Source organism: Eucyclogobius newberryi, unplaced genomic scaffold (assembly GCF_026437365.1).
Source record: "Eucyclogobius newberryi isolate DKJ021-1_F unplaced genomic scaffold, fEucNew1.0.hap1 SCAF_148, whole genome shotgun sequence".
Taxonomy (NCBI): domain Eukaryota; kingdom Metazoa; phylum Chordata; class Actinopteri; order Gobiiformes; family Gobiidae; genus Eucyclogobius; species Eucyclogobius newberryi.
Genome location: NW_027315777.1, coordinates 197,476 through 223,251, shown reverse-complemented (window position 1 = coordinate 223,251; position 25,776 = coordinate 197,476). Strand labels below are relative to the sequence as shown.

Genomic DNA, 25,776 nt, shown 5'->3' with positions numbered 1-25,776 from the left:
CTCTATTTTAACACACAAGATAAGTAAAAACACACAGGCAAAAATATGTTAATGTAAAGTATTGGACAGCACTAATTCTGTATTGTCTCTATACGTCCGAACAACACAATAATAACTCTGTGTCAGGCCCAAGGACGGGCTTTGGAGCCAGGCCGCTGCAGGTCGTAGAGATCGTAGCAAGAACATTAGTTGAAGGAATAATAATTGTGGGGAAAATTGTAGAATGAAGACAAATGTTTCTGGAAGTGGTGACAGGAGCAGTGAGGTGGAGCTGCAGTGTACTGTCAGTTCAGACTGGGGCGTGGGTCAGGGGTCATGGCTGGAGCAAGAATAGCTCACTCAGCGCAAGATGATGAACTTAGCCTATTTGGACTGGTCTCTATACAGTTAAAGTCAAGTGTTTTGTTGTGGCTGCAGCGAGACAATTAAGTTACTTGTAAAACTAAACCTAGATACTTTATTTACATATTTTGCAGCTCAAGGTTTTCAACAATATTGTACATTCAGGGAGACAAGAGTTTAGATAGAGTTATTGTCAGTGGAATAAAGAAGTTTCAATATTATTGTTTTTGTGATTTTTTTCAGTGGCTATGTATTGCACTTTGTAATTTACTATTGTGACAGGCCTGTCATGGCATTACTGCATTTCTTTAAAAAAATTGAACGTGATTTTACAAATACAAGTCTGTTCATTCCTGATTTAAACGAACTGAAGTTGTTTTGACATAAATCTGACACAGCCTAAGTCTCGACGTGTAAATCTTCACAGGATTTCCAGCTGTCTGCTCATGTCTGCAATTGTTTGTCTCATTTGTATAAAGTTTAGTCAGAGCCCTGAGGAGGAGGCGTCTGGGGAGTGAGAAGGTGGCACACACACGTTAAATTATATTGTGGTTAAAAGGGTGTGGCTCCAGAATTGGAGAAGTGAAAGTATGAGAATAAGAAGTAGAGTTATCAACATAAAAATGAAGAACAAAAATAAACAGGTAATTTGGTTAACTCTAAATTGGCCCTAGTGAATGAATGTGAGAGTGAATGATTTGTCTGTAACGTCTATGTCTCTGTGTTGACCCTGCGACGAGTTGGCCACTGTCCAGGGTGTACCCCGCCTAAGGCCCAAAGTCACTGGGATAGGCTCCAGTCACCCGCGACCCCGAAAGGGAACAAGCAGTAGAAAATGGATGAATTGATTAATATTTACAAATAAAGTGTATTATTGATGAAAATTAGAAGACATTTTTTTTGGGACATTTCTATTCAACAATGCCATTGTTTTTGTTATGAAAAGGTCTTTTCAGATGTGTTTTAAGGCAGTTGTTCCCAAACAGACATCTACCGGTATTTAATTTTGCTGTGGTGGTCCTGGGTTTGTTTCATTGTTATTTTGTGGGTCTCTGCCTGAAAAGTGGGGGAACTCTTGTTTTAGCATCTGTGTAGTCTTGATAAAAATTACTTTGACCAACATACTATGACAGTTACTTTTTTATTGTCTACCAGTCACACTTAGTTAATTATTTATGGCAGCCTTATATTGTATTGCAGCAGTTCTATAGTTTATGAAATGTAGTTTATTTTGACTGTTCTGTCAATACATTCATCTCTTCTTCTCCTTCACCTGCTCTTCTCTTTCCACTTTCATCTAATGTAAACACCACCATGATGAAAGGCTGTGAGTACATAGTATATAAAAAATAAAGTACATTTTAAGGCTAATATATAAGGCAAAAAAAGGCTAGAACTTGATTGGACTAGATCAATGTGATCACTTCTCTTGTGTCATCGTCTCCGTGGTGATCGCCGTGGCAGCAGGTTCTGACGTCACATAATTCTACAGACAGAGTATAATCTCAGTGTTATTTCAGGTCAGTATTCACTTGAACTTCGCACACGAGGACACATTTCAAAAAGCTCCAAACATGACATTTTTCAAAATAAAACCGGCTCCTGAGGTTGACATGATGAATCAGCTCATGGACCGACTGCAACAGGAAGAGGAACAGAACGAGACTCAGAAACCAGGTGAGCTGGAGACGGCAATGGCGCAGAACCCGTTTCTAGTGCAGGTGAACAGACAACTGGATGCCAATGTCTTTCATCAGAATGCAAATATCAGCCTGCAGAGCCACATCGAGAGCCAGAGGGAGCTGTTCAAAATTGTAAAGGATGCTTTGAAGACCAGCGATGGACAGCTCGAAGTCATCACTGCCATGCTGGAGGCCCAAAAAGTAGCAGGAGACAACAGCTCTGCAGAAGGATCTGAAAGAGGGGAGGGATAGAGGAGTGGAGTTCTGCAGGAAGAGCTGAACAAACTGTAGGAGGAGAAGGTCCAAGGTGAAAGGAACATGGAGGAGCTGAGGAAGGAGATCACAGCCCTTCAAAATTATCTGAAAGAAGAACAACCTGCATGAGGAAATATGCCATTACAAAAATGTGCAGCAGGATATGAAATGCATGCTGGGCCCATGTAGGGGGGAAATAATGGAACTCTATGAAGAGAAACAGACACTGAATAGTGTGCAGGTGGTCTGTGGAGGACGCTGAGAAATAGCTGTCGTAGCCGAGGAATGAGCTTCACCAGAAGACTCTAAACAGTGTTTGACTAGAGAGAGAAGTGACAGGGACTATGGAGCAGCTGGAGGAGCAAATACCAGGTGGAGCTGCAAAGCCTGAAAGCAGCTTTGGAGGAAATGAAGAACATTTCAAAGAAAGAGAGATCTAAGGATCTGCAGAAACCTGTGACTGACCAAATCAGCCTCCACAGATCAGCACTATGACCGAACTGGAGAATGTCCTCATAAAGAGTGAAGAAAGTGGCACAAAGACCCATGAGCTTGTGACTGAGGGCTGGCAGATGTTCACCTGGCATACCAGGATTCAAGTTATTCCTGTATTACAAAAAAAAAGATTTACACAAATTATAAGTGATAGTTCACAACTCCATAGTGACACTTGCACAAATTACACCAATATTTCTTAAATCTAACATTACTGTCGACAAATTGAACCAAAAATGTAGAGGGCCAAACAGTTTGACAATTAGACTTTTGTTTTTTTCACCTCAAACACCTCAAATCTTACACTCACTGATCCATAGATATATCATAACTACGTATAAAAAGTGATACTGATTTCTATATCGATTCATTGTTTGATAAATAAAAAATGCACAATATTTTTGGGCTTAATATTTATTATGTGTAATTGTAGTACATTTTTAGTCTTGTTTCACACAGGGTCGCCAATAGAATGTAGAATAGAATATTAGAATCTCTACGCATGAAGGCAACCGTTGACATGTGTGTTTTTCTTCCCTGTTGGTTAATGTGTAACATTATTAAGATAAGCCATGATAAATATATTCTTTATGAGGGCACCAGCTGGATGTTGTCTAGCAAACATTAACAACCTACTCAGTCTCGACTCACTATAGTGACTAACTATATGTACATAATTCCAAAAAGATCAGTGCAGTATTATTATTGTTATTTGAGGTGGTTTTGTCATATTTTCCATAGCAGCTTTTCACTTCCCTTTTTAACTTTAGACGTCAAAAAAGTATTGAAAGTGTAAAAAATGCTATTTTGTTTTTTATTCCCATGCGGAAACAGAGTTGCCTACCTTTTTTCTTGACCATAAGAGAATTCGGAAAATCAATCGATCGACCAACCTTTATTTATAGAGCCCTTTATAACACTCAAAGTGCTTCACAATAAAATCAAAGCAATTCAAAACATAAAACTACCGTAAGTAAAAACAAACTGTACAAAATAAAGTGTCACTACATTACAGTGTTAAAAGCCAGTCTGAATAAATAAGTGTTAAGCCTAGCTTCACAAATGTCTGTGGTAGTGTGCATGTTGGGGGGCAGTTTGTTCCAGAGTCTGGGACCAGCGAGTCCCAGTGTTTGAGTCTGGCTCTGGGGACGTCCAGCAGAAGCTGATTTGTTGACTTTAGAGACCTGCTTGGGTTTCGAGCAGACAAGAGCTGAAAAAGAACCTATTTTTTGCAAAATAAATCAATGAAAACATTGATTTACTTGAACACTAACACAGAAATTCCTGGTATTTCACTTGTTTTCAGTATTTTGCTATAAAAATCACATTTCAACAACTCATTATTGGTTTTTCAATATTGAATTCTGAAAAGAAAATCCAAATAACCATAAATACTCATACTGCTTTCTGATTTGAGAATCAAAACACACAATCACAACACAGACCACTAATCAATATTTGATTTGAGGACGTTATCCGCGTGTGGGGACACTAGTAGGTCAGGTATGCCAATATGATATTTGAAATACATAAAGTTACCATCCCTTTAACCCTGACTAACTTTTAGTGAACATAAAACTGCCACTGACAGATCATCATCGTTGCTTATTTTAGGTATGATCCTGGTTTAATGCACGAAGACTCCACAATTTGACCATCTTTATCACCAAATACCCAAAGCTATAAAACACATAGACAATTCATACATTGAAAAATAAGTACCAAATTATTCGGTCCTATCAGTTTTAGCTTGTTGTAGGATTTTAAAAATGCAACGTTAACATTACAAGACTGAACTGTTTCCATAGCCCTGAAATAATCTTGCACTTATACTATGACCTACAGAAATGACTCCTGTGGCTTTCTGTCGTTTCTTTTCCCGGTAAGACAACAGAAAATCATCAAACTCTTTATTTGTTGCCTCTATTCTAGATTTAATTTTCTAGTGTAGAATATGCTGTTTAACTGTGACATTGTAAATTCGATCACCTTATTTAATTACAGGGCCTTACCACATGAAACAAAACTGGCACAAACTTCTCTGTTAACCCAAATAATAAAACATTGAATTAATTTTCAAAGATGGCAAGGTTGTGGAGCCAACTCCTTACAAATAATGATCAGATTCAAGGTTTGTGGATCATAAGTATAGATAATTCTCTGGAAAAAGTAAATTTCCAGTTATATCTGAAATTACGACCCTATGTAAACGCAGCCTAACACATTCAAAATTACAAGGTGATCATGGTGCTACATAAGTAACATTAACAGGACTCACTCAGCCGGTTGAATAAGTTTACCATTTATTAAATGTACAGAAATGCTGTTCAAAATTTGCACAATGTTATGTTAAGGACTTACTTTGTAAACAGAATGGTTGCTTATCGTGTTTATGTCGGGAATGACCCTTTACAACAGCATTCAAGATTTCCAACCCAATTGTGGACAGCTCAATATGAGTGCCTTTTGTCGCCACATGATGTAAACAGCTTGTGATTATAATACTTTTGTAAACATTAGTAAGTAAAGTGATCATTAGTTGAATTGCAGTGGACCGGTAAAGCTATAATAACTATCCATTAGCAACAATTAGATCCGTTGTGCACAGATATTCATAAGGTGCTGCTGATTTAAGTATTGTGGCTGTGTAGTAAATGTAGCTTTGCAGAAATACAATGTTCAAACAGAAAACCTCACAGAACAAGGATAGTACTTCATAAACATTTTACAGAATCTACAAAGTTTTCTATCAAAATTACTTTTAAAGATGGCTCTGGGGCAATGGATAATGAAAAAGCATTCACTTCACCTAAAAAATCAAGACAACACAATAGTTACAGCAACAAGACACTCCTCTCCAAATGACCCTTCACATAAGACTGCCACCATATGTACAGAAAAACAAACCGGATATCAAACACACCCCAATTACATGAGAAACCTGGTAAACACTTTCTGACGTTACAGCACAGGTCGACAGCTACACAGTGTGACCTCGATATGTGCTTTTCTAACCATTCATCTAACACTGTCTACCACACCACCAGCAGTTAGCGACATTAGCAGTGTCTGTAAACATTCATGAATTCAAAGTGGACATTGGACCTAGTTTATCAAAAACATGAGGATGATTATATTCAATATGGGCTCGTCCTTAGACATAATAAATAACACAAGAAACAAACAGCTGAATTTTAGCCCTTAAAATGTAATTTCAACAGAATAAGTGCAAAATATAGTGTGAAATGGACAATAGTGTAAGTTAAACCACACTCACAGCACAGCTTTCTACTAAAAAATAAAATCAAGCAAAAGTCAAACAAACACATGTATACTAAAAGTGTTACAATTACAACCCTTTTTGTACAAAGTGCTAGAAGATTGTATATATACATATAAACTATGGTAAAATAAATATATATTTATTTTACTATAGCTTAATCTTTATGGTAACACAATATTAACATACTATAACAACGTTATATAGCCTAAAGCCGTAAAGCTTTTAGTAATTGTTGGTAACCATGGGAGAAACGATGAGACCAACATATTTTGACCGAGTAAGGCTACTTTATGTGGTCAAAGGCAGCAGTTCTTTAACCCTGGTGGCATATTGACTAATGATGGCCACATCCAATACATACTCCATACTGAAATGCACTCTTTCAACACAGAAGAATAGGAAGGGGATTTCAAAGTAATGGCTATTTATACTAATGTGATTGTACTTGGTCCAATATAAAACATGAATATTGGCTTTTTAGTGCTCAGGATGGAGATAAAAGAGGCCCAATGTTTTGTCAGCTGTAATGGGGAGTTTTGTTGAATATGGGGGTTAGGGTTAGAGCAAGAGCTGGTCTGGACACAAAAAATGCTCCACAATCATAGAAACACTTCCTCAAATGCCCTCCATGTCTGGTCTGGACATGGTTCCTTCATTTTCCCTCTCTGTCCTCCAAACGTCCCGGGGTGAAAATGTAGTCCAGGGCTTGTCTCTCAGCAGCAGCCACATTCGGGTGCCAGAGGTCCACCATAAAAACCACACGTAGCCCGTCCTCTGGGTTTCCTTCATAAATAAATAGAAATGGTTTAATTATTTTTTTTAATCATTAATACCTGAAAGAATTATGTTATTTTCAGATTATCCACATCATGTGTTCTTTTCTCACCCTCATGAAAAGCCCTGTGGAGGAAGGAGTCGTCAAACAAGAGACAGCTACCCTCGGACCAGCACTGAGGTTCCCCTCCAACAACAAGCTCACACGATGGGGGAACCTTTAAGCCTGAAAGTACATCAAAAGCATAAATGCAAATGCACTTTATGAAAATAATTGTTACTCTTCATTACTTCATTTCTGAACGTCTGTCACATGTAGTCCTTTAGTTAGGGTTGGAGTGAAGAAATCAGGCATAATAATATTATGACCATCATTCTATGACACAATCTCAAGAGCCAGAATCTGGATGCTTATGTTTTACATTTTTCAGAAACAGCACCAGTTTGTTGAACAATACAACAGTTACTTGCCTGTTAACAGAAGCTAGCCTCCTTATATACATTAGTCTGTTAACTGTTCACCACTGTCCCTTTTCTCTGCAATGACTGCCTATTACAATATACTCAATAACAACGTCCATGAAGGAACGGTCTACTCACCTTACTCAGACGTTCAATATATAATACGATTAGACATGATTGGAGTATTTTGTAGTGCACATTTTGCTTACTATAGCTCGGATATACACATAAATAATGAGCCTGGTTACTTACCAAGGTGGCAGCGCAGGCGGACATTCGTTGGACCGTAATGCTCAGAGATCAGAGCTCCAGGCGTGAGAACAGAAAAACAGGCGTTTCCAAACACATTGTTGGCAATGAAGGTGCGCAGCTGGCCCAGGACTCTCCATGCCTTAGGGCACCTTCGAACATTGAGGACCAGAGGTGTGCCTTGGTTCACCAGGTAGTAGGTCCACCATTGGCCTCGAGGGGTGTTGTTTGCTTTCCAACCTGGAGGCAGTGTAGAGCCGCTGCGGGCTGGCGGCTGGTGGTAGATGCTCTCAAACTCAGCTAAGAGAGCGGGGAAGCTCTGCTCCAGCAGCTCTACATCATGTCTTTGCACTTCTCTGGAGAAGAAAGGAGCTGAAGGCAGGTCTGGGAGGAAGAACACCTCTGGCCTCTGAATGGTTGGTCTGCTATTGAGATACCTGCCCTGGTCCCGCACCCCTTTGTGCACCCGGCCCATGCCAGACCAAGTATAGCGTTTGGCATAGTCCTGCAGACTGTGGTACAGCCTCTGGTTCAGGCTCTCCCCTGCGCTGGTGCAGCGGAAACACTCAGAGGACTGACAGAAGGCAAAGCCATTCTGCTCCTCCAGCAGGGAGTGCTTCCCTTTACTCCTGAAGCCCCCCACCACTCCACCAATACGGCTGGACCCGCTTAGATAGCGGCTTCGCAGAGGACTGGAACCATGCTCTCGGCCCACTCTGTAACAGTACCACATAAAGAGCAGCAGCACACAGAGGGCTATGCCCAAAGCACAAATCTCACACTCCCTTATAGACTGCATTCCTCCTGCCACCATCTCCCTCACATTCTCCAGTGACCACTCCATTTCTGCTTTGTGGAAATGCTGAATGTGACAGAAACACAAAGTGCTGATGAGGGATCAGTTAACACGTCTTTTCTTGGTTGTAAAGGAGCCAGGTCTCGACCCACCAGCAGGGTGTTGGAGAGCTCCTCTTTCCCCACCTCCAGTAAATAGTCTGCTGATTTGATCTGACACTTGGTGTCTTCAGTGCAAACATTTCAGCACTCTGCGACCAGGGCAGGCTTCTTGCAAGATGTCTGGCTGTGTGGCATTTGTGCTGCTCCCTCTTGTTCCTTCAGATAAATGCAGACAGACACTGCACCTCAGGGTTATCTGAAAGAGACAGAAAAGATGCTGTCACTGACGCAACTCCAAAAGAAGCTGAAAGTCTCATACTTTGACGGAAACCATCATGTGTTTAACATGCACTTAAATAAGCTTATTCGATCCTGACACACTCCCCCCCTCTTATTGCACGACTGAAATCATGAGTCATGGAGACATGGCTGCATTTAACACATCTGTTCTCTCTTCTTATTGTTGCGCACACAGCTTTTTCAGAATTATGTAAACAGTAATACCTCCCACATTAATATTTGGCATTCATAGGTTGCTCATCAGAGCTGCATATAGGATCCTCAGGGGACGGTTAAGGGTGGGAGGGGGTGGGATGGCTATTCTCTGTGATCATATGCTGCCCAAGAAAAACAGACATAATGAGAATGATTATATAATATTAATGGAGCTGGGGCGCAGAGAGTGCAATGCGTCAATGTGATGAGAACTCCACGGAGCTTGTCTCCAAAAATGGTCGGGTAATCCTGCTCCAGAAGATCCTCCCCTACATCCTGTCTGACAGCGTCAAGACGCCCTCACACCCTCACTCTGCCGCTGCTTTTAGGACAAACTACCAGAGCCCTATATTACAAGAACGCAGCCATTTGAAACAGTGTTTCTTCTACACTAATAATCCATCTCTCAAACCACGGGGGCTTCTCAGATACAGCCCCACAGCAGAGATCCCGCACCCCGTTCATTTGAAGGCAAATGTGTTCAATCGCTAGTGTGTGTGTGGCGCATTGTTCAGTGTCTTTTTGTGTCCATACCTACTCAACATTTACGGCTGTGACCAGTGGAGTGGCTCACAGGTGTTCCTCCAGACGAAGCTGCGCACCACTGCAGTGCACACGGCAGGCGGATGTCACACCGCAACATTATATGGCGTTTCCAAAATCAAAAGAAGCGCAACCAGTTTAGACAGACATCGTGTTTTCGTTGAAAGATTAAAGTGGTTAACGTTGATATGCCGAACGTTTCTCTCTGTGCCTTTGTGTGGCCGATAGCAGCGGAAGCAAAGCTCCCGATAATATAGTTGTAAACAGCGCTGAAGGCTCGCCAGAGAAGGAACCCCCGCGTCAAGTTAACGAGCAACAGCACAGAGAGCACATACATACATTTCAAAATAAAGGTCTTATTCAGCCAAATTTCAAGATGTTTTTAGGAAGAACTAAAATCTGATTGGCCTATGATTTGGGCTATGACAACACCAACAACAATAGGCTAATGATACTAATTGATAAATAAGATGGAGGGCAGGGGCCTAAATAACTCTAACTGACATATTACTGGAAATATCCAGACAGAAAATCCACAAATGTCGAGTTTGAAGCCATTGTGGAAAATTAATTTCACATGAATTAATTTGTGCTGACAGAGAAGGTATATTGAACTTTGTGCTAGTTTTTGTTTCATATGATTTGGCTCAGGTTGTGCTTACGTTCTAGAATTGATGATGGGCAAAGGCCCATGTAACTCTATGCGAGATTTACTGATTTTGAATCAGATAGAAATAGATAGATAGAAATCCCCAAATGTTGAACCTTGACATTATTTGTTTGGAATTGGAAAACCTGCAATATTTGGAGTTGAATAATGGCACCACTTTCTGGACTATTCTGAAAAAACATATTTGTGCTTTCTATACTAACAGAGAATACATTGTACTTTGTGTCAGTTTTCATTTAATGTGGACCGGCAGTAATTAGACATATTCACCATAAACCAGGTCAACCAATCTGCAATTTGACACTTACACAGTAAACTCCAGCATAGAATTCTGACCGTTAAAACTATAGGAATTCTAGGATATTGTGATGTTTTGACCTGGTTTATGCTCAATATCTCTGTAATTACTGGACCTATCCACATGAAACCAAACTGGCTAGTTCAACGTCTTCTCTGTTTGCAGAAAAAAACAAAACTGATCAAAAATAATAATTTCACATTTAGTGCCATTAATAAACTCCTAAAATGTGATTACAGTTGAAGGGCCTTTAAGCTATATAAGATCAGTATTACACATAACAAATAAAAACAAGGTTCAACATTTGTGGATTTCTATTTTGGATATTTCTTAACAGTACATATCTGATACATTAAACCTTATAACTTCTATTGGTGACTAGACCCTTGAACTCACTATTACAAAAACAATCTGCATTTTAACAATATTCATTTTAGTTGCTCCCCATTTGTTGACTATTATTGACCCATATAATGCTGTGATGTCCTCTGAAACCCAACCAACTGTTGTACTGAGCTTTAAAGTGTCATAGGCCTTCATTCACGCCATTCACTTGGCGGGGATAAATGACGTCCAACATCTAACCTGGGATTTGACTGTTCCTCACTCACACACCACATTCACACATGGGCACGACGGGTGATGTGATCTTGCCCAAGAACAAAATGAATGACAGGTCTATTTATTCATGCAAACCTTAAAACAGTTGGATGAATGATGAACACTAAACCTGTCACCCATGGATCATAACAAGAACAAAACTTGGTCCTTTTATTGTGAAGGTTCCCAGTATTGCAGTGAACACAGTAACTTGGTGACCCTCTCTTCCGTTCTGTATGGATGGATCAAGGCTCTCCCAGGAATACGTTTCCCAACATGCTTTGCAACCACAAAACTTTTGCATTTTCAGCATTAAACAGCTGGTGTCTGGACAACATTCATCTATAAATAACTGTTATGGCCTCCGTATTAATCGAATCGACTGGTGTATTTTGAACTATGTGCATATGAAGGTGTGCTAAAGAGGGTGGTTCAAACACAATATTTGTAAATAAAGACAGCTCCATATGCACAAATTCCAATTTGACATAGATTTTGGAAAATGTTGGCATATGTCAAACTAAAGTTCAGCCATCCATCTTCTTCCACTTATCTGGGGCTGAGTCACAAGGGCATCAGTCTTAGCAGGGACTCCCAGACTTCCCTCACCCAGACACTTCCTCCACCCAGACCTCCAGGAGGCTCCAGAACACATGCCCGAACCACCTCAGCAGGCTCCTGTCCATGTGGAGGAGCAGCAACTCTTCCTCTCCCTATTTTTCTCTTTTTATTTTTTTTTAAAGATTTTTGGCCCATAGGCTTTATTAGACAGGAAAGACACGGCACTCACAACACTGCAGCCGGCTGCACTGGGAGCCATAGGTGTGCAGTGCCTTAACCACTCGACCACCGCGCAGCACCCTCACCCTATTTCTAAGGGAGCACCCAGCCAACCTGTAGAGAGGTCCTTTTGGTCATTACCTGAAACTCATGACCATAGGTGAAGGTAGGAACGTAGATTGACCAGTAAATCGAGAGCTTTGCCTTTTGACTCAGCGGCAGATGCTGACCACTTGTCAATCTCATGCTCCGTCTGTCCCTCTTTCGTGAACAAGACCTTCGAGATACTTGAACTCCTCCACAAGAACTCCCAACCCATTTGTAAGGGGCAAACTACCCTTTTCTGGTTGAGGAACAAGGCCGCGTCACACTCGGCTGCAAAGCGTCCCAGTGCATGTTGCAGGTCCAGGCTTTAGACAATCCAGGCTGAGCCATCAGGACAACATCATTTGCAAACAGCAGAGATGAGATTCTGTGGTCCCCAAACCGGACACCTTCCGACCCCTAAAATTCTGGTCATAGAAATTCTGGCCATAAAAATATTGAACAGAACCAGTGACAAAGGTGGAGTCCAACATGCACTGGGAACAGGTCTGACTTACTGCTCAATGCGAACACAGCTCCTGCTCCGGTCATACAGGGACCGGACAGCCGTAGCAAAGGGCCCCGGACCCTGTACTCCTGGAGCACCCTCCAAAGGACACCCCGAGGGACACGGTCGAAAGTCTTCTCCAGATCCACAAAGTACATGTGGACCGGTTGGGCAAACTCCCATGAACCCTCGAGCACCCGATGGAGGGTATGGAGCTGGTCCAGTGTTCCACGACCGGGACGAAAACCACTCTGCTCCTCCTGAATCCGAGGTTTGACTATCAGTCGGATCCTCCACTCCAGTACCTTGTAGAGTAGACCATACCAGGGAGGCTGAGGGGTGTGATCCCCACTCCAGTCTGCCCTTCCAGAGGCATTGTCCCCGATTGCTATGCGTTCTTGCAGAGACGTGTCAGCCAAGACAGTCCTCTTCGGATACTTCCTCTTCGGAAGACGTGACAGCGGGATTTAAAACATCCTCAAATGATTCCTTCCACCGTCCGACGACATCCCCAGCTCAACACCAGCACCATAGATTCCCATCCTGAGTCTTTGGACAGTTTACCAGAATTTAATTTGAGGCCGACTGATGGTCTTCCTCCATGGCCGCCCACAAACTCCTCCCAGCCCAGGGTTTTTGCTCAAGCACAAGCTGTTGTGCGCTTGGCCTCCCAATACCTGTCAACGACCTCAGGAGTCTCACATGCCAACCAGACCTGATAGGACTCCTCCTATCCGGGGTTTTAATCGGACAATAAACTTTCAATAATGCACAATTTCTGGTATTTTTTAAAGAATATACCCAAAAAAATACTAACAAAGCAAATCATATGTGAAAGTGGGTGGAAGAAGTGTAAAAGTTCAAGTCATTTATGTTGTTCACAAGCTTCTGTCACTGCATAGACCAGCACTACTGCATTACTCACAGTGAGACGAGTAACCTAAACTTAGCCTACATTTTAAGTAAGAGTACTGTTGCACTGTAAATATGAGGTAGGAGTAAAATGATGGTGTCTGAAAGCTAATCAGATGACTCTGCTCTGCACTTTTGCAAATATCCACTGGCTTAAACAAGAGTGAACGTGCTACTGTGAAGATTATGAACATAAAATAAAGTAGATTTGTCTAGAACATGCAACTATTTATCAACTTAATCCAGTGAACAAAAGTAATCCATGTAGATATTGGTGGATTATAATTGGGTCATTATACTTAAATCTACTCTGGATTTGCTTTGTTCAGACAGGTATAGGTTAGATGTGGATCACACATCTTCAGTTCATAAACAAGAGATTATTTCACAAGCAACAAGAGTAGAAACTGGAATAGGACAATAACTATTAACGTATAGATTTTCCTTTACAATTTTAGAGTTTTCTTTTTCTTGAACACTTAACATGTATAATTTGTTGCCAATACTGTCCAAATGGTGGCGTCAGAGGCACAGTCCAAAGGGCAAGCTAAATGTTTGGTCTTGTAATCATGACAAATTGTTGTTTTATTCAAAGTCAGTCAATATAAAATTTTCTTGTGTGAAAAGTCCATTGTATATAGTCTGTAAAGTTTGTATTGTTTTAAATCTAAAAGCCTCCTATGGACAGGTGTTGAACATTATCTTATTTTGCTTTTAACACTTAAAACATTGCATCTGGTTCGTCCAAATGCTATGTCCATATTAAATAAATAAACAAACAATTCAACAATGAAATAAATAAATAAATAAATAAACAATTCAACAATGAACAATGAAATAAATAAATAAACAATTCAACAATGAAATAAATAAATAAATAAATAAATATGCACGGTGGCAAAGGCGGTTAGCGCTCTTGCCTCCCAAGAAGGAGATCATGGGTTCGATTCCTGGACCAGACCAACATCACATGATCTCTCTGGGTGGAGTTTGCATGTTCTCCCCGTGTTACCGTGGGTTCTCTCCGGGTTCTCCGGCTTCCTCCCACTGTCCAAACACATGTATGTGTTAGGTAAGATTGATGACTCTAAATTGACCCTAGTGAATGAATGTGAGCTGTCTGTAATGTCTATGTCTCTGTGTTGGCCCTGCGACAAGTTGGTCACTGTCCAGGGTGTACCCCGCCTAAGGCCCGAAGTCACTGGGATAGGCTCCAGTCACCCGCGACCCCGAAAGGGAACAAGCGGTAGAAAATGGATGGATGGAATAAATAAATAAATAAATAGACAGGCAGCACCGTAGGCCCTCTGGTTACTCTGTTACTATGACTAGTGAAGTGATCGTTTGCTCTTTTATTTCCAGCATGGGGGTGAAGTTGTATTTGACTGGTATTGAATTACAACAGCCGCCGACGCGTTTCCATGTAATGGGCGGGGTCAGGTACTCGTTGAACTGGCTCAGGCTTTGTCCATCACCAGGTGAAATTAAACTGTCCCTTAAAATGTGTTCAGTTCATGCCTGGAGTGAGAAGCCTGCATCATGGCTGGTCGGAAACCAAAGACTCGGCTGTACGCGTGCGGCGCGCTGACGCTCCTGTGCCTCGTGGGCGTCGTGGTGTGGATTGCGCTGTCTTTGAGGCGCAAATGTCCGCAAGGGAGTTTTTTCAAAGCAGCAATTGCCGCTGACTCGGAGAAATGCTCACAAGTTGGACGGTGAGTTGATCAATGAGGCAAAATGCGTGATTCCGTGGTGCAAGAAGAGGGCTGTTGTTGTTGCTGTTTGTTTACATGAAACATAATTGGCATACATTAAATAAATTAAATAAATAAATCAATTAAAGAAATGTCATAAAAAGTCGATGAAGATGAGGCCATTGAGGGGCAGTTACTTATAACTTTAAACTGTTGCTTGAAATTTAAGAAAAAATGTTCTGTCAACCAAGAAGAAAATATAGGCCTATAGTGTTTTAAAATGTGTAAAACTTTTACACATTTTACCAAAGTCTCCAAAGTGCTGCACAGAGTACAAAACAGTAAAACGTTTGACTGTTTGGAAGCCTAACCTAACCCTTAGCAGTAATACTTGGCTATAAACTATAATCAATATTTTGCACAGTGTTTGATTAATCTAAGTTAATGTAGTTACTCATAAGCCCAAAAACACAGGTAGTAGTCTATTTATGACCTACCACAGTCAGATATTTGTCGTGACCTGCAGGGACATGCTGCAGAGAGGCGGCTCGGCAGTAGATGGCGCCATTGCCGCACTTCTGTGCACCTCAGTGGTCAACCCGCAGAGCATGGGCCTCGGCGGGGGAGCTATATTCACCGTGATGAACAGCTCGGGTAAGTTTGGCACCGTTTTCCCCACCTCGCAGCCAAAGTGTATCATACTTTTCCTTCTCTTTTTAAGGGGATGTACAAATCATCTCATCGAGGGAGACAGTTCCGAAGTTGTTCAAACCTGATCTGCTAAAAAGCTGCCCTAAGAAATTCAGATTTATGTCAGGTACAATTTCCATACCCTGTGCAATTTCTTCTGTATGCATGTGAGTGTGATTATGTGGCCAAAAGCACAATAGAAGAGACATGCATACAAGACATGCTTTACGATACCTAAATGAGATTACAACTTGTCACTATCAACTAGGCTATAAAAACAAAGTTGAAGTTGAAAAGTTGAAACACTTCAACCATGTACATCCCGCGGTGATCAGATCCCATAGAATAAAGGAATTTCAGGTTTCAACAGGGGTTTAATTTATGTTGGAAATACAGTGAAACTTCATCACAACGACTCAAAATGGCACTCTACAGGCTTTACAGGCTTTATAATGTCAAGCCGTCCTCCTAATGAGACAAAACCTGTCAGATCTGGCTCCTCATCACTGCTCCTAGTCTGAGGTCCAACCTGCAGCACCAGAAGGGTTTGTATTAACATAATTTCTATGCTATGAGAGCTGGTGGATTTAAGACAGGAAGCATGGGGGATCAGTCGTTTCTTCATTCTACTGGTACTGCTTGGATATTCTGGGCATTGCTTTGCACCAGGAGGAACCCAGGACCCCCAAAACCAGCTTAAGGTCACTTGGGGGGCTGAGGATTTACTCCACTGTGATTAGGCATTAATTTATTCATCCTCTACCACATGTTCCCATTAGGGGTCGCAGGTGACTAGAGCCTGCAGTGACTTTGGGCCTTGGGCGGGGTACACCCTGGACAGGGGCCGGCTCGTCACAGAGTTAACACAGGCAACCATTCACTCTCACATTCATTCACAAGGGGCAATTTCATCTGTGACTCATCTGACCAGAAATTAAGCCTTTCTGTCAATTTATGCGTGCTAAATAATTATTGTAGGTGTGTGGCTTTAAGGATGGCTTTCTTCCACACTCAATCACACTTTTCTTTTTTATGTAATTGTATTTGATGTAAACGCTTATAAATAGATACAAATCCAAAATAAAGTTGCCAGTTTACCACATGGAGGGTGGGAGGAAGCTGGAGAACCTAGACAGAACACATGGTAACACGGGATGGACATGCAGACTCCACCCAGAGAGATCATGTGACGTTGGCCTGGCCCGGGATTCAAACCCATGGTCTCCTTATTGGGAGGCGAGAGCTTTATTTTATTTGAATTTTTTATTATTTCTCCAAATAATTAAAATATATATATATATATATATATATATATATATATATATATATATATATATATATATATATATATATATATTTCCTTAACATAAAATCTTACTTCTTCTTCTAAAGTTTGAACTTTGCCCCAAACCCCAAGCAGACAATTATTTGATTGTGACATCTCAATTAAAAAGACCCAAACTTCTCACATAACAGAATCTTCCTGAGCCCCAAGTGAAACATCACAAGGAATTTTCAACCTCTCCTCTCAACCTCTTTTTCTCTTTATTTAAAAAAAAATGATAAGCCGCCTACAAACATTAGGATGGTCCTTTTGCTTTGCAAAAATAATGCCACAGTTATTGCAGTTGCTGAACCCATGACTGAGGACAGCATGTCAAAGAAAGTTGGCTGATGGATGTCATCCCATTTATTGTGGTCAAAGTTTAAAACTAGTGTCAATGAAATGTACTTGCTTCAATGAGCCTGTGCTAGCCTGAGGACTGCCCTTTGGGCGCCCATGCCTGTTGGGAAGCTACACCTCTACTTCTGACAGTGGGCCGCAGAGGTGCATTCCTCCTTGAATAGGCCTCTCAGACCATCACTGACCAACCGCTCTCAAAACTTCCAGTTTTGGGGTTTGTCTCATTATTGCCCCTCTGCACTTGTTTATTTCAGTAACAATGTAAATCTTTCTGCAACTCTCTCAGCCTCTGAACTGACCAGTTCAGTGTTCCAAAAGTTGAATTGATTTAGCACCAGACTTCACATGAAGTTCCTTTTATTTTTTGTGAAGATTACAGCCCATGGAAATAGCTTGGAGGGATGAAGAGCTCAATATTGGAAGCTGTAGCTTTTTACTTGTGTCTTCTTTTCTCTCAGGTCCTGAATGGATCGGGGTCCCAGGGGAAATCCGGGGCTATGAACTGGCTCACCGTCTCTATGGGAAGCTGCCATGGGCCACTCTGTTCCAGCCGACTATCAAACTCGCCAGAGAAGGGCTGCAAATTTCCCCATTGCTAGAGAAATACATCCCAGTGATCAACAAAAGTCTTTCCGTATAGTATGACAATTATTTCTAGAATGAAGGAATGTTACAATCTTGGAGTATGGCATGATCAAAGTTTTCATAGACTTTGTCCAATAATTGAAACTTTGAAACTCAATCTTGTCAGAATAAAGCCTTGTTTTAAATGCTATTTTAAACAAGGGAACTGCTCTTTCGATGCCTTTTGGTGCTGCCAACATGAAATAACAATTATCAAGTCATTATTAAGTTTAAATCCTATCTACAATCTGGTGAGCCTCACCAAGAGTTAAATAGGGTGAGGGTGATATATATTGTATATATACGATATTAGTATACAAATCTCAGAACTGTACTTAAAAAATAAAATTTTACAATTATGTTTGATACTTCTTTTTTGTGTTATAGCAAATTGTTTTCAGATGCAAATGGGAAACCACTAACAACTGGTGACATTATAAAATTTGAGAAGCTGGCTGATACTTTGGAGGTGATTGCTAACTATGGTGCCAATGCCTTTTACTCTGGGACGATAGCGAAGGATCTGATCAGCGACATTCAGGAGGCAGGTATTGGCAACTTGCTTTCAACTTCCATTTGTTCCATCTGATACCTGTGACTGATTGCTATTAACGCTCGATTAAGCAAAAGTCAAGAACAGATTAAACTCAGATTCTCAGATTGCAAAAACAAAAGGAGCTCTTGAACATGACCCTTACTGCACATTCCATGCATTCCATGAGAGATTACCTCGATACTGTACCATGAGATTTCAATGCTACTGTTTTGTCCCCATTGAATGATGTAGATTGCAGTTGCTTTTGCTCAGAACTTTTAGTTCTCTTTAACACAGGGGGAACACTGACGCTGCAAGATTTGGCATCATTCAGGGCGTCACAATCTGATGCGTGGGTTTTTCCTTTTCAAGACTTTGAGGTGTACATACCACCACCACCTGCTGGGGGCGCTCTCCTTGCCCTGCTTCTCAACATCATGAAAGGTCTGCATCAACACTCATCTCTCATCTTAACATGGACTTGGCTTTACATTGTGTTAGAGTCTCTTGCCTTTACTTGTATACATGAACTGTTTACACATGAACGCTCGACTCACCCAAGCGCACAACGAGGCTGCGCTTAGTGTCAGTCTGTCAGACATATTTAAAAGATGGGTTACATAACAACATTTTATTTGTTTATAGGATGAATTATGTTTGCTTTACAGGTTATAAGTCGGATGCCAATGAAAAGACACTGGCCTATCACCGATATATTGAAGCTTTTAAGTTTGTCAATGGACTCAGAAAGTACATACACGATCCTAACATCACTCCAGACAAGGTATGTTACACAAATAACCTTTTGGTGATTTATTCTAAAGGGTTTGCCACGAAGCAAAAACTTGACCTATTTTAACACTCCAGGTTGATCAAATTCTGTTTATAATTGACTCTCACAACAGATTACCAAGTCATTTATTCAGGACCGTTTTGCGGATCACATCAGAACTTTGATCAGTGACAGGACACATGGGGAGAAGTACTACAACTTGACCTCCTATCTGGACTCCATGGGGACAACACACATGTCCGTCCTGGCCGAGGATGGGTCTGCGGTCTCTGTCACCAGCACCATCAACCACCTGTCAGTATCAAACAATGACTTGTATGGATATGAAATGTGTGTGGTCATGTTCGTGTTGATTTTCATTTCTTAAAGTAATTTCAAATAATCATAAAACAGCACCTATTTATCTTGTCATAGTATTGGGGGAAATACTGCGTGGTTGTTTTGACAAAGGAGCATCACCCTTTTCAGACCTTTCTGACTCCACAATATTATGTCCAGTTCAAATCTAGTGTATTATATCCTCCTTAGGGATCATCTCAAAATAGGTTGAAGCTGAAAAAGACAATTAAAAAAAAAATGTAATTCAAAAGACTAAAAAACCCAAAAATCTGGCATCACATAACATTTATTTTAAAAAGAAACATTAAACATAACTTAACAGTCATCACTTGAAAACTTGCTCTCTATCCTTCTCAGCCTCAAGCTGTTTGACCATCTCCATAAATGCTCCATGGTCAGAATTGGACAGTGATTTGATTTCCATTTATTCTGTCCATCTGTGAATATGTCTTGTTGTTTACGATCGGGAAATTTCACTTGCTGCAGTAGGACGTACGCGTTGATAAAACAATGGTAGTTTGATAGACCTTGTTCACCTCTAGTCCCTGAACATGTATGTTTATCAGTAGAAGTTATGAACTCTCAAAATAATGTCACCCTTCGCATCATGTTTGTTTACTCAATCCACATGGTCCACGGGCCCTACGGCACATCCCATTCAACCGCTACACCAGCACCATGCAGACTCAACTCGCTCAACGAGTCATTACATTTGAGATAAGATAAGATAAGATATTCCTTTATTGTCCCACATGGGGAAATTTCATTGGTGCAACGCAGGTAGATACAGAGGTAGATACAGAAGAACAGATCACTTATAGGAAGTCTGAAAAACACTTTCAGTAGAAGATCTCCTATAAATAAATAAAAACTCCCATAGACAAATAAATAAATAAATACATAAATACCATTGCATGTGATCACGACAGTAATTGCACATGAATATGTGTCACGACAGCACATAGATTGCACATGAATTTCACAGTAATTTCACAACAAGCAAAGTCATGAGTGTGTGACGTCAAGGATGTTGGCCTAATGCTCGTTGCTGAGAGAGTTTTTTTAGCATTTCAAAACAATTACTGCCACAACGATGTATTGAAGCTTCAAGCAAGAAAAAAACGAAATGTAGCTACAAAAAACACTAACCCCCCCCCCCAGACAAAAAATATTTAGTCTTTTTCAGCTTCAACCTATTTTGAGATGAACCCTTATCCCACCCGCTAACAGGTGCCATGAAAGAGATGATCTATTATTTATCTCTCTGAACAATGTCCACAAAGATGGATCACATTCAAACCGATAACCACATAACCATCACATGACATTTGCACCTCAGGGGGCATTAGATTCTCACTTTGTTTGACCTTTTAGGAATTGTCTGTAGCAAAGGCAACACCACCAAATCTGGCAACACAAGGTTTCAGAGGGGCATAAACAAAATGGACCCTTCCATTTCCCTCTGACTCCAGGAGGCCAAAAAAAAGAGATCTCCTCTCCAAACCACATGTTTCTACTGCCTCAGTATTGATGATTGACCGGGTCAATTAAAAAGCCCAAGCTGATCATTGCAATCAGAAAACAATTTGATCTTGAGTCAATTCAAACTGTATTAATTACATAGCTCTATTTGGCCTTTTTGTGGATGAATGTACATGGAACATTATTGTAGTTCTATAAAGATAGACCCAATGATTACGAAAGTGAAATATAATGACTCACGATGAGTTTAACGGGAAACGCTACCCCAGAATGTGTATTTGCCATTCACAATTAATTTTTAAAGCTTTTTGAGGTTTTTAGAATGTAGTGTCATGACATAAATCACATTTTATGTATCCACAGAGGTTTAATAATATGCATTTGGAATATTTGAATGCACTCTTTTCCAGATTTGGCTCTCAAATCCTCTCTCCAAAAACTGGAATAATTTTGAACAATCAGATTTCAGATTTCTGTGGAAGAACTGAAATCCATGCGGGTAAGACTTTTTTTTTATTGTAAGCGCAAATACAAGTCTAAAAAAAATGGTTTGTTTTGATAACTCCTTCTTTGCGTAGCCTTGATGTACTTTTGTGCTTTGTGGCATTCTAACACCCGCCTCTGATTGCAATTTTAGACATTTTCTTGTGCGCTCTATTCTTATTCTAATCATGCGTTGTCACTTATGGTTTTGTCGCATTGTCAGGAGAGCAACCCCCCTCCTCCGTTTCACCCGCTGTGCTCAAGTCCCAATCAAGGATGCTGTTGATTGGTGCATCTGGAGGGAGCTTCATCACGACAGGTATAGCCTCGGTGCGTATCCATAGTAATAAGTGCTGCCCCCTCTGTGTTATGCAGTCTCAAATGTCCATCATGCTCATAAGCCCATTGTGTAAACAGTACGCTTCCATTTGGATTACTATCTTTCCATTTAGACACTCATGAATCACCTCTTCTTTGGAAAGAGCCTCAAGGAAGCAATAGAGTCTCCTGTGGTTTTTGTCAACTCTGTCAATCAACCACAGTTTGAAGAGAAATTTGATCAGGTAATAATTATTTTTAATGTGTGAGATTATATGTATCAACAAAGAGATTCAATGGAATGCAACTGTATATTTTGTTGTTGTTAAATAATTCTAGTGTTGCAATGCACAGTTCAAGAACGGCAGGAGAATATAAACATGTGGTTAAAAGATGAAGATGAATAGTTTGTAACAATAAATATACTGAAATCTAACAAACTGTGCTGGTAGAAAAAACCCCAACAACAATACAATACAATACAATAGTGGCCTTGACATTGCATTGGTGAAATTATGCATGTAGTAGCTCTAACTCTGCTAGGAAAAGTGCTTCTTTACAACCGAGCGTGTTTTCTAGAGCTGTCCCAGATAATTTACAAGTTGGCATGTAGCGCTCTGACAACTCTGAAACAACAACAGAAAAATGCACGTAGCACTTCACTTCATCATCTGATTTGCCTTTCTTTATGCTGAACCAATGCCAAAGTCCTGGCATTAACTTAATTATTTTTTTCATTCCCAGAAAATAATTGACGGCTTGATTGCCTTCGGACACAAATACGATCCGAAGAAGATGGTGTTTTTTAACGTGGTAAATGCTGTGGAGAAGGACGGTGACTGTATTTGTGCCGTGTCGGACGCCAGGAAAATGGGAAAAGCAGCTGGATACTGATGTCAATGAAGCGCTTGACTATTGTGAAAGACTCAAAGTTACAACAAAGACTTAATGCCTGGTTGTCACGAGAAACCAGACTGACCTGCCTTTCCGGTAAAGAAGCCATTTGTTCTTGTAACGGTGCTCTAGGTAACTTTTCTGGTTATGAGCTGCCACCTGCTGTTGTTTTGCTTGTATTTTTCTACATTATGGCATTAAAAGTTATCTGTCGTACATTTCTTTCATTGCAAGTGAATGTATAAACAAGTATATCGTCACTGATATCACTGTTATTTGCCATTGCCCTAAGTGTGAAGCAACATTTCTCATTCATTCAAAGTGTTGCTGTTGCGCTAGTTGCTTCTTTTCTTCATGATGGATATAGTGTGAATTATTATGTTGCTTTGATGCCGAATCTGTGTAACCGATTCTTTCTGAATGCATTATCTGATTGGTTTAAACTAAGGCTCTTCAGATATGTTTTATAGTGAGAGAGTAAATACGCTCTTACCCATTCTGTGGGTGCCCTCAACTCGACCTCAGTACAGTTTGATATGTACGCTATTTACACTTTCTCCTGTACTTAACTGTGGTGAGTCATTGCGATGCATTGTATGTTTTTAGTCCAGATATTTCCTGGAGCGTGCTTCCTGAAGCAAAAATAATCACATCAAAGACTGACTCATACACGGGATATATTTGTTTTAGATTTGACTGAAAACAAATGTGGTTCTGCAGGCTTTCATAGATTGTTTTATTACTGAATGTGTGCTGTGTTTAATGATCAACTGGAATATGGCTAGTCAGGACAAAAGTAAGATTTCACCTTTCACTCAATAGTGTGACCCAAACAATGACAAGGTTTTCTTCCATGGTCTTGTAATATATTCTTATCCCACTCACAAATAGAATGATTTATCATCTGGACTGTGGTCACGTGAAGATGGATCAATTTCATATAGTTCGCAATCACTTTATAACCACACAATGAATCATAGGTAACCATCAGAGGATATTTATAGTTATAGAAATATGTTTTTTTCCAATACACAAGATTTAACAATTTACCAGTACCTATTATTAAATTCCTTGTTTTTTTAATCAAATATATGGTATACAGTATCTTATCTTATCTTAGTAGTAGTATCCTTTCTGCTTCAGTGAGCAGCTACAGGTTGTGGCTTGACAACATTTCATCAGAATTGTGCCTGTCCTCAAAATAACTCACAAACATTTCCGGAAAAAATAGTACAACCAGGTTATTTATTGGCAGTTTGACACAAAGACAATAAACAGGTTACAACAAGGAGGAAATATGAAACAGACTGAACCAAGCCCACAGGTTGCATGTTTGCGGTAGGAAGTCTACCTAAAGTTCACAACTAAAATGCCTAGTCATGAGGACGGTTGAAAATACAACACGTGTGTGAGTGGATGACGGAAACGCAGCTCATCGTTTTAAACCAGGTGAAGGAAAGCAGGCTGATAAGCATGCCTCCTGAAACACTCCACTCTCTCTTTGAGGATGCGTCCCGGTTAAGTGTCCATGTCAAGTGTGACTTTTGGGTGTGTGGGGGTTTGCGGTATTAGCTGACACCGATGCACACTCTTGAAACAAACGTTTGACATGAAACACGGGACGCCACGGTTTCTGGAGCAGAATTGCCAGATTCAAAATGCCTTGTATACTAGACATTTTTATGCATAATCACATTAGCCACATTCTCCATGAATCGGCAAAGTCATTACAATTACTGAGAAGGATCAAAGACAACACCAAAATACAAATTATTACATGTGGACATTTAACACTTACAAACATAGAAGAGACATTTCAACATGTATATAGTATATCTGGTAAAGAGGATCCGCTGTCTAACATTCAATCATTTGGTCACTTACTATAAAGAGGTATGTCCATTTAAGCTTGTTTTTGGCAGAAAACATATTGAGTAAATATGGAAAACTATATAAAAATAACAGTGCCTTAAAGTGCATTGCAGTGTTTCGGTCAGTCTTAACATATTTATTGTTTTTATTAATTGCTACAGAAATGGAACCAAGAATTAACAGTCATGGCTGTGTCAGAGGTAACACAGACTACCAAAATTCATCATTAATAATGTAAATGAAGAAACTGGCAGTAGGAAGAGCACAAGTTAGAGTTAGAGGTGGAAAAGTAGACTACATTTTACTCAATTATAATTATTATCAATATAGAAGTTAAGAATAATAAGTTAGATTTAACTCAAATACAGCTTTTCAGGATATTTTTCTAATCAGAGAGCACAATGAGCCTTGCATGAGTCTCTCATTTGGGTTGCCAGTTTCAATGCTGAAATCCAGTTGGTTTAAACATAAAATGCTTCTCTCTGATTTGAATGGTCAAGAGTGAGTGCTAGTGCAGCCTCTGCAGCTCAGTGTGGGAATCCTGGCTTTCACGAGAGCTGTGGCCTGTCCATAAACTGAGGGGAAAAACGTGTACGTGTCTTCTGTCTGCAGGTTATGGGCCTGGCAACCCAGGTTACTCACGTTCCTTTTTTGAAATAGTAAGAGCTCAGGCTACACCCTTATGACATGTTCTGACTGAACATAAGACTAAAGGCCTGAGTAAAATGACCCAGCTAATTTTCCACCTGAAAGACTCGATAGTAGTTGGTTTTAGTTCAGTTGTAAAAAATACTGAAGTATACTTTGATGACTACAAGATTGAATAATTACAGATGTATCAGCATTTAAATACAAAACTGACCAGTGACCCTAGCTTTTGTTGTATCCTACCTGTTCTTCTAAGATTGCTTTGTTCACCAAAAGTGCACTAAAATAGAACAACAAAGCCATGGTTTTGTGTCCTCATTTACATCAACACAAGGCAAGGCCCACGTGGGTATTCACAAGTGGACATTTGGAAAGGGGTGGGGGGGTGGGGGTG

The 25,776-nt window shown here is 40.3% G+C and overlaps 2 protein-coding genes across 6 annotated transcripts; one reads left to right on the top strand and one right to left on the bottom strand.

Annotated features, from left to right (window-relative positions):
• Window positions 1-6,203: 6,203 nt before the first annotated feature.
• On the bottom strand, window positions 6,204-9,782 carry LOC140360232 (aspartate beta-hydroxylase domain-containing protein 2-like). 4 transcript variants are annotated; one of them, XM_072445442.1, is made up of 5 exons: window positions 9,469-9,782; window positions 8,491-8,695; window positions 7,546-8,404; window positions 6,944-7,057; window positions 6,204-6,840 (listed from the first exon to the last, which is right to left on the bottom strand). In XM_072445442.1, exons 3-5 carry the CDS (start codon window positions 8,384-8,386, stop codon window positions 6,710-6,712), a joined length of 1,086 nt encoding a protein of 361 aa, XP_072301543.1. In that variant the 5' UTR covers window positions 8,387-8,404; window positions 8,491-8,695; window positions 9,469-9,782; the 3' UTR covers window positions 6,204-6,709. The 4 variants fall into 4 exon arrangements, with proteins under 4 accessions (XP_072301543.1, XP_072301540.1, XP_072301541.1 ...); XM_072445439.1 differs by having other exon boundaries at window positions 6,205-6,840; window positions 7,546-8,695; XM_072445440.1 differs by having other exon boundaries at window positions 6,205-6,840; window positions 7,546-8,695; window positions 9,473-9,782.
• A 5,017-nt stretch (window positions 9,783-14,799) lies between these two features.
• Window positions 14,800-23,080, top strand: LOC140360230 (glutathione hydrolase 5 proenzyme-like). 2 transcript variants are annotated; one of them, XM_072445436.1, is made up of 12 exons: window positions 14,800-15,041; window positions 15,547-15,674; window positions 15,742-15,837; window positions 17,853-18,033; window positions 18,406-18,566; window positions 18,851-18,997; window positions 19,222-19,337; window positions 19,459-19,640; window positions 21,578-21,666; window positions 21,874-21,980; window positions 22,103-22,213; window positions 22,713-23,080. In XM_072445436.1, the coding sequence occupies exons 1-12, from the start codon at window positions 14,869-14,871 to the stop codon at window positions 22,860-22,862; spliced, it is 1,641 nt and encodes a 546-aa protein (XP_072301537.1). In that variant the 5' UTR covers window positions 14,800-14,868; the 3' UTR covers window positions 22,863-23,080. The 2 variants fall into 2 exon arrangements, with proteins under 2 accessions (XP_072301537.1, XP_072301538.1); XM_072445437.1 differs by having other exon boundaries at window positions 14,848-14,931.
• The last annotated feature ends 2,696 nt before the right edge of the window (window positions 23,081-25,776 follow it).

Bases quoted from the DNA above. Each gene is read 5' to 3' on its own strand.
- LOC140360232 (XM_072445442.1), bottom strand. From the start codon at position 8,386: ATGGAGTGGTCACTGGAGAATGTGAGGGAGATGGTGGCAGGAGGAATG. The intron at 7,058-7,545 runs GTAAGTAACCAG...ATGTACTTTCAG, and splicing joins CCGCCTGCGCTGCCACCTTG to GCTTAAAGGTTCCCCCATCG. The intron at 6,841-6,943 runs GTGAGAAAAGAA...TTATTTATGAAG, and splicing joins CCACAGGGCTTTTCATGAGG to GAAACCCAGAGGACGGGCTA.
- LOC140360230 (XM_072445436.1), top strand. From the start codon at position 14,869: ATGGCTGGTCGGAAACCAAAGACTCGGCTGTACGCGTGCGGCGCGCTG. The intron at 15,838-17,852 runs GTACAATTTCCA...CTTTTCTCTCAG, and splicing joins GAAATTCAGATTTATGTCAG to GTCCTGAATGGATCGGGGTC. The intron at 21,667-21,873 runs GTAAGACTTTTT...TCGCATTGTCAG, and splicing joins AAGAACTGAAATCCATGCGG to GAGAGCAACCCCCCTCCTCC.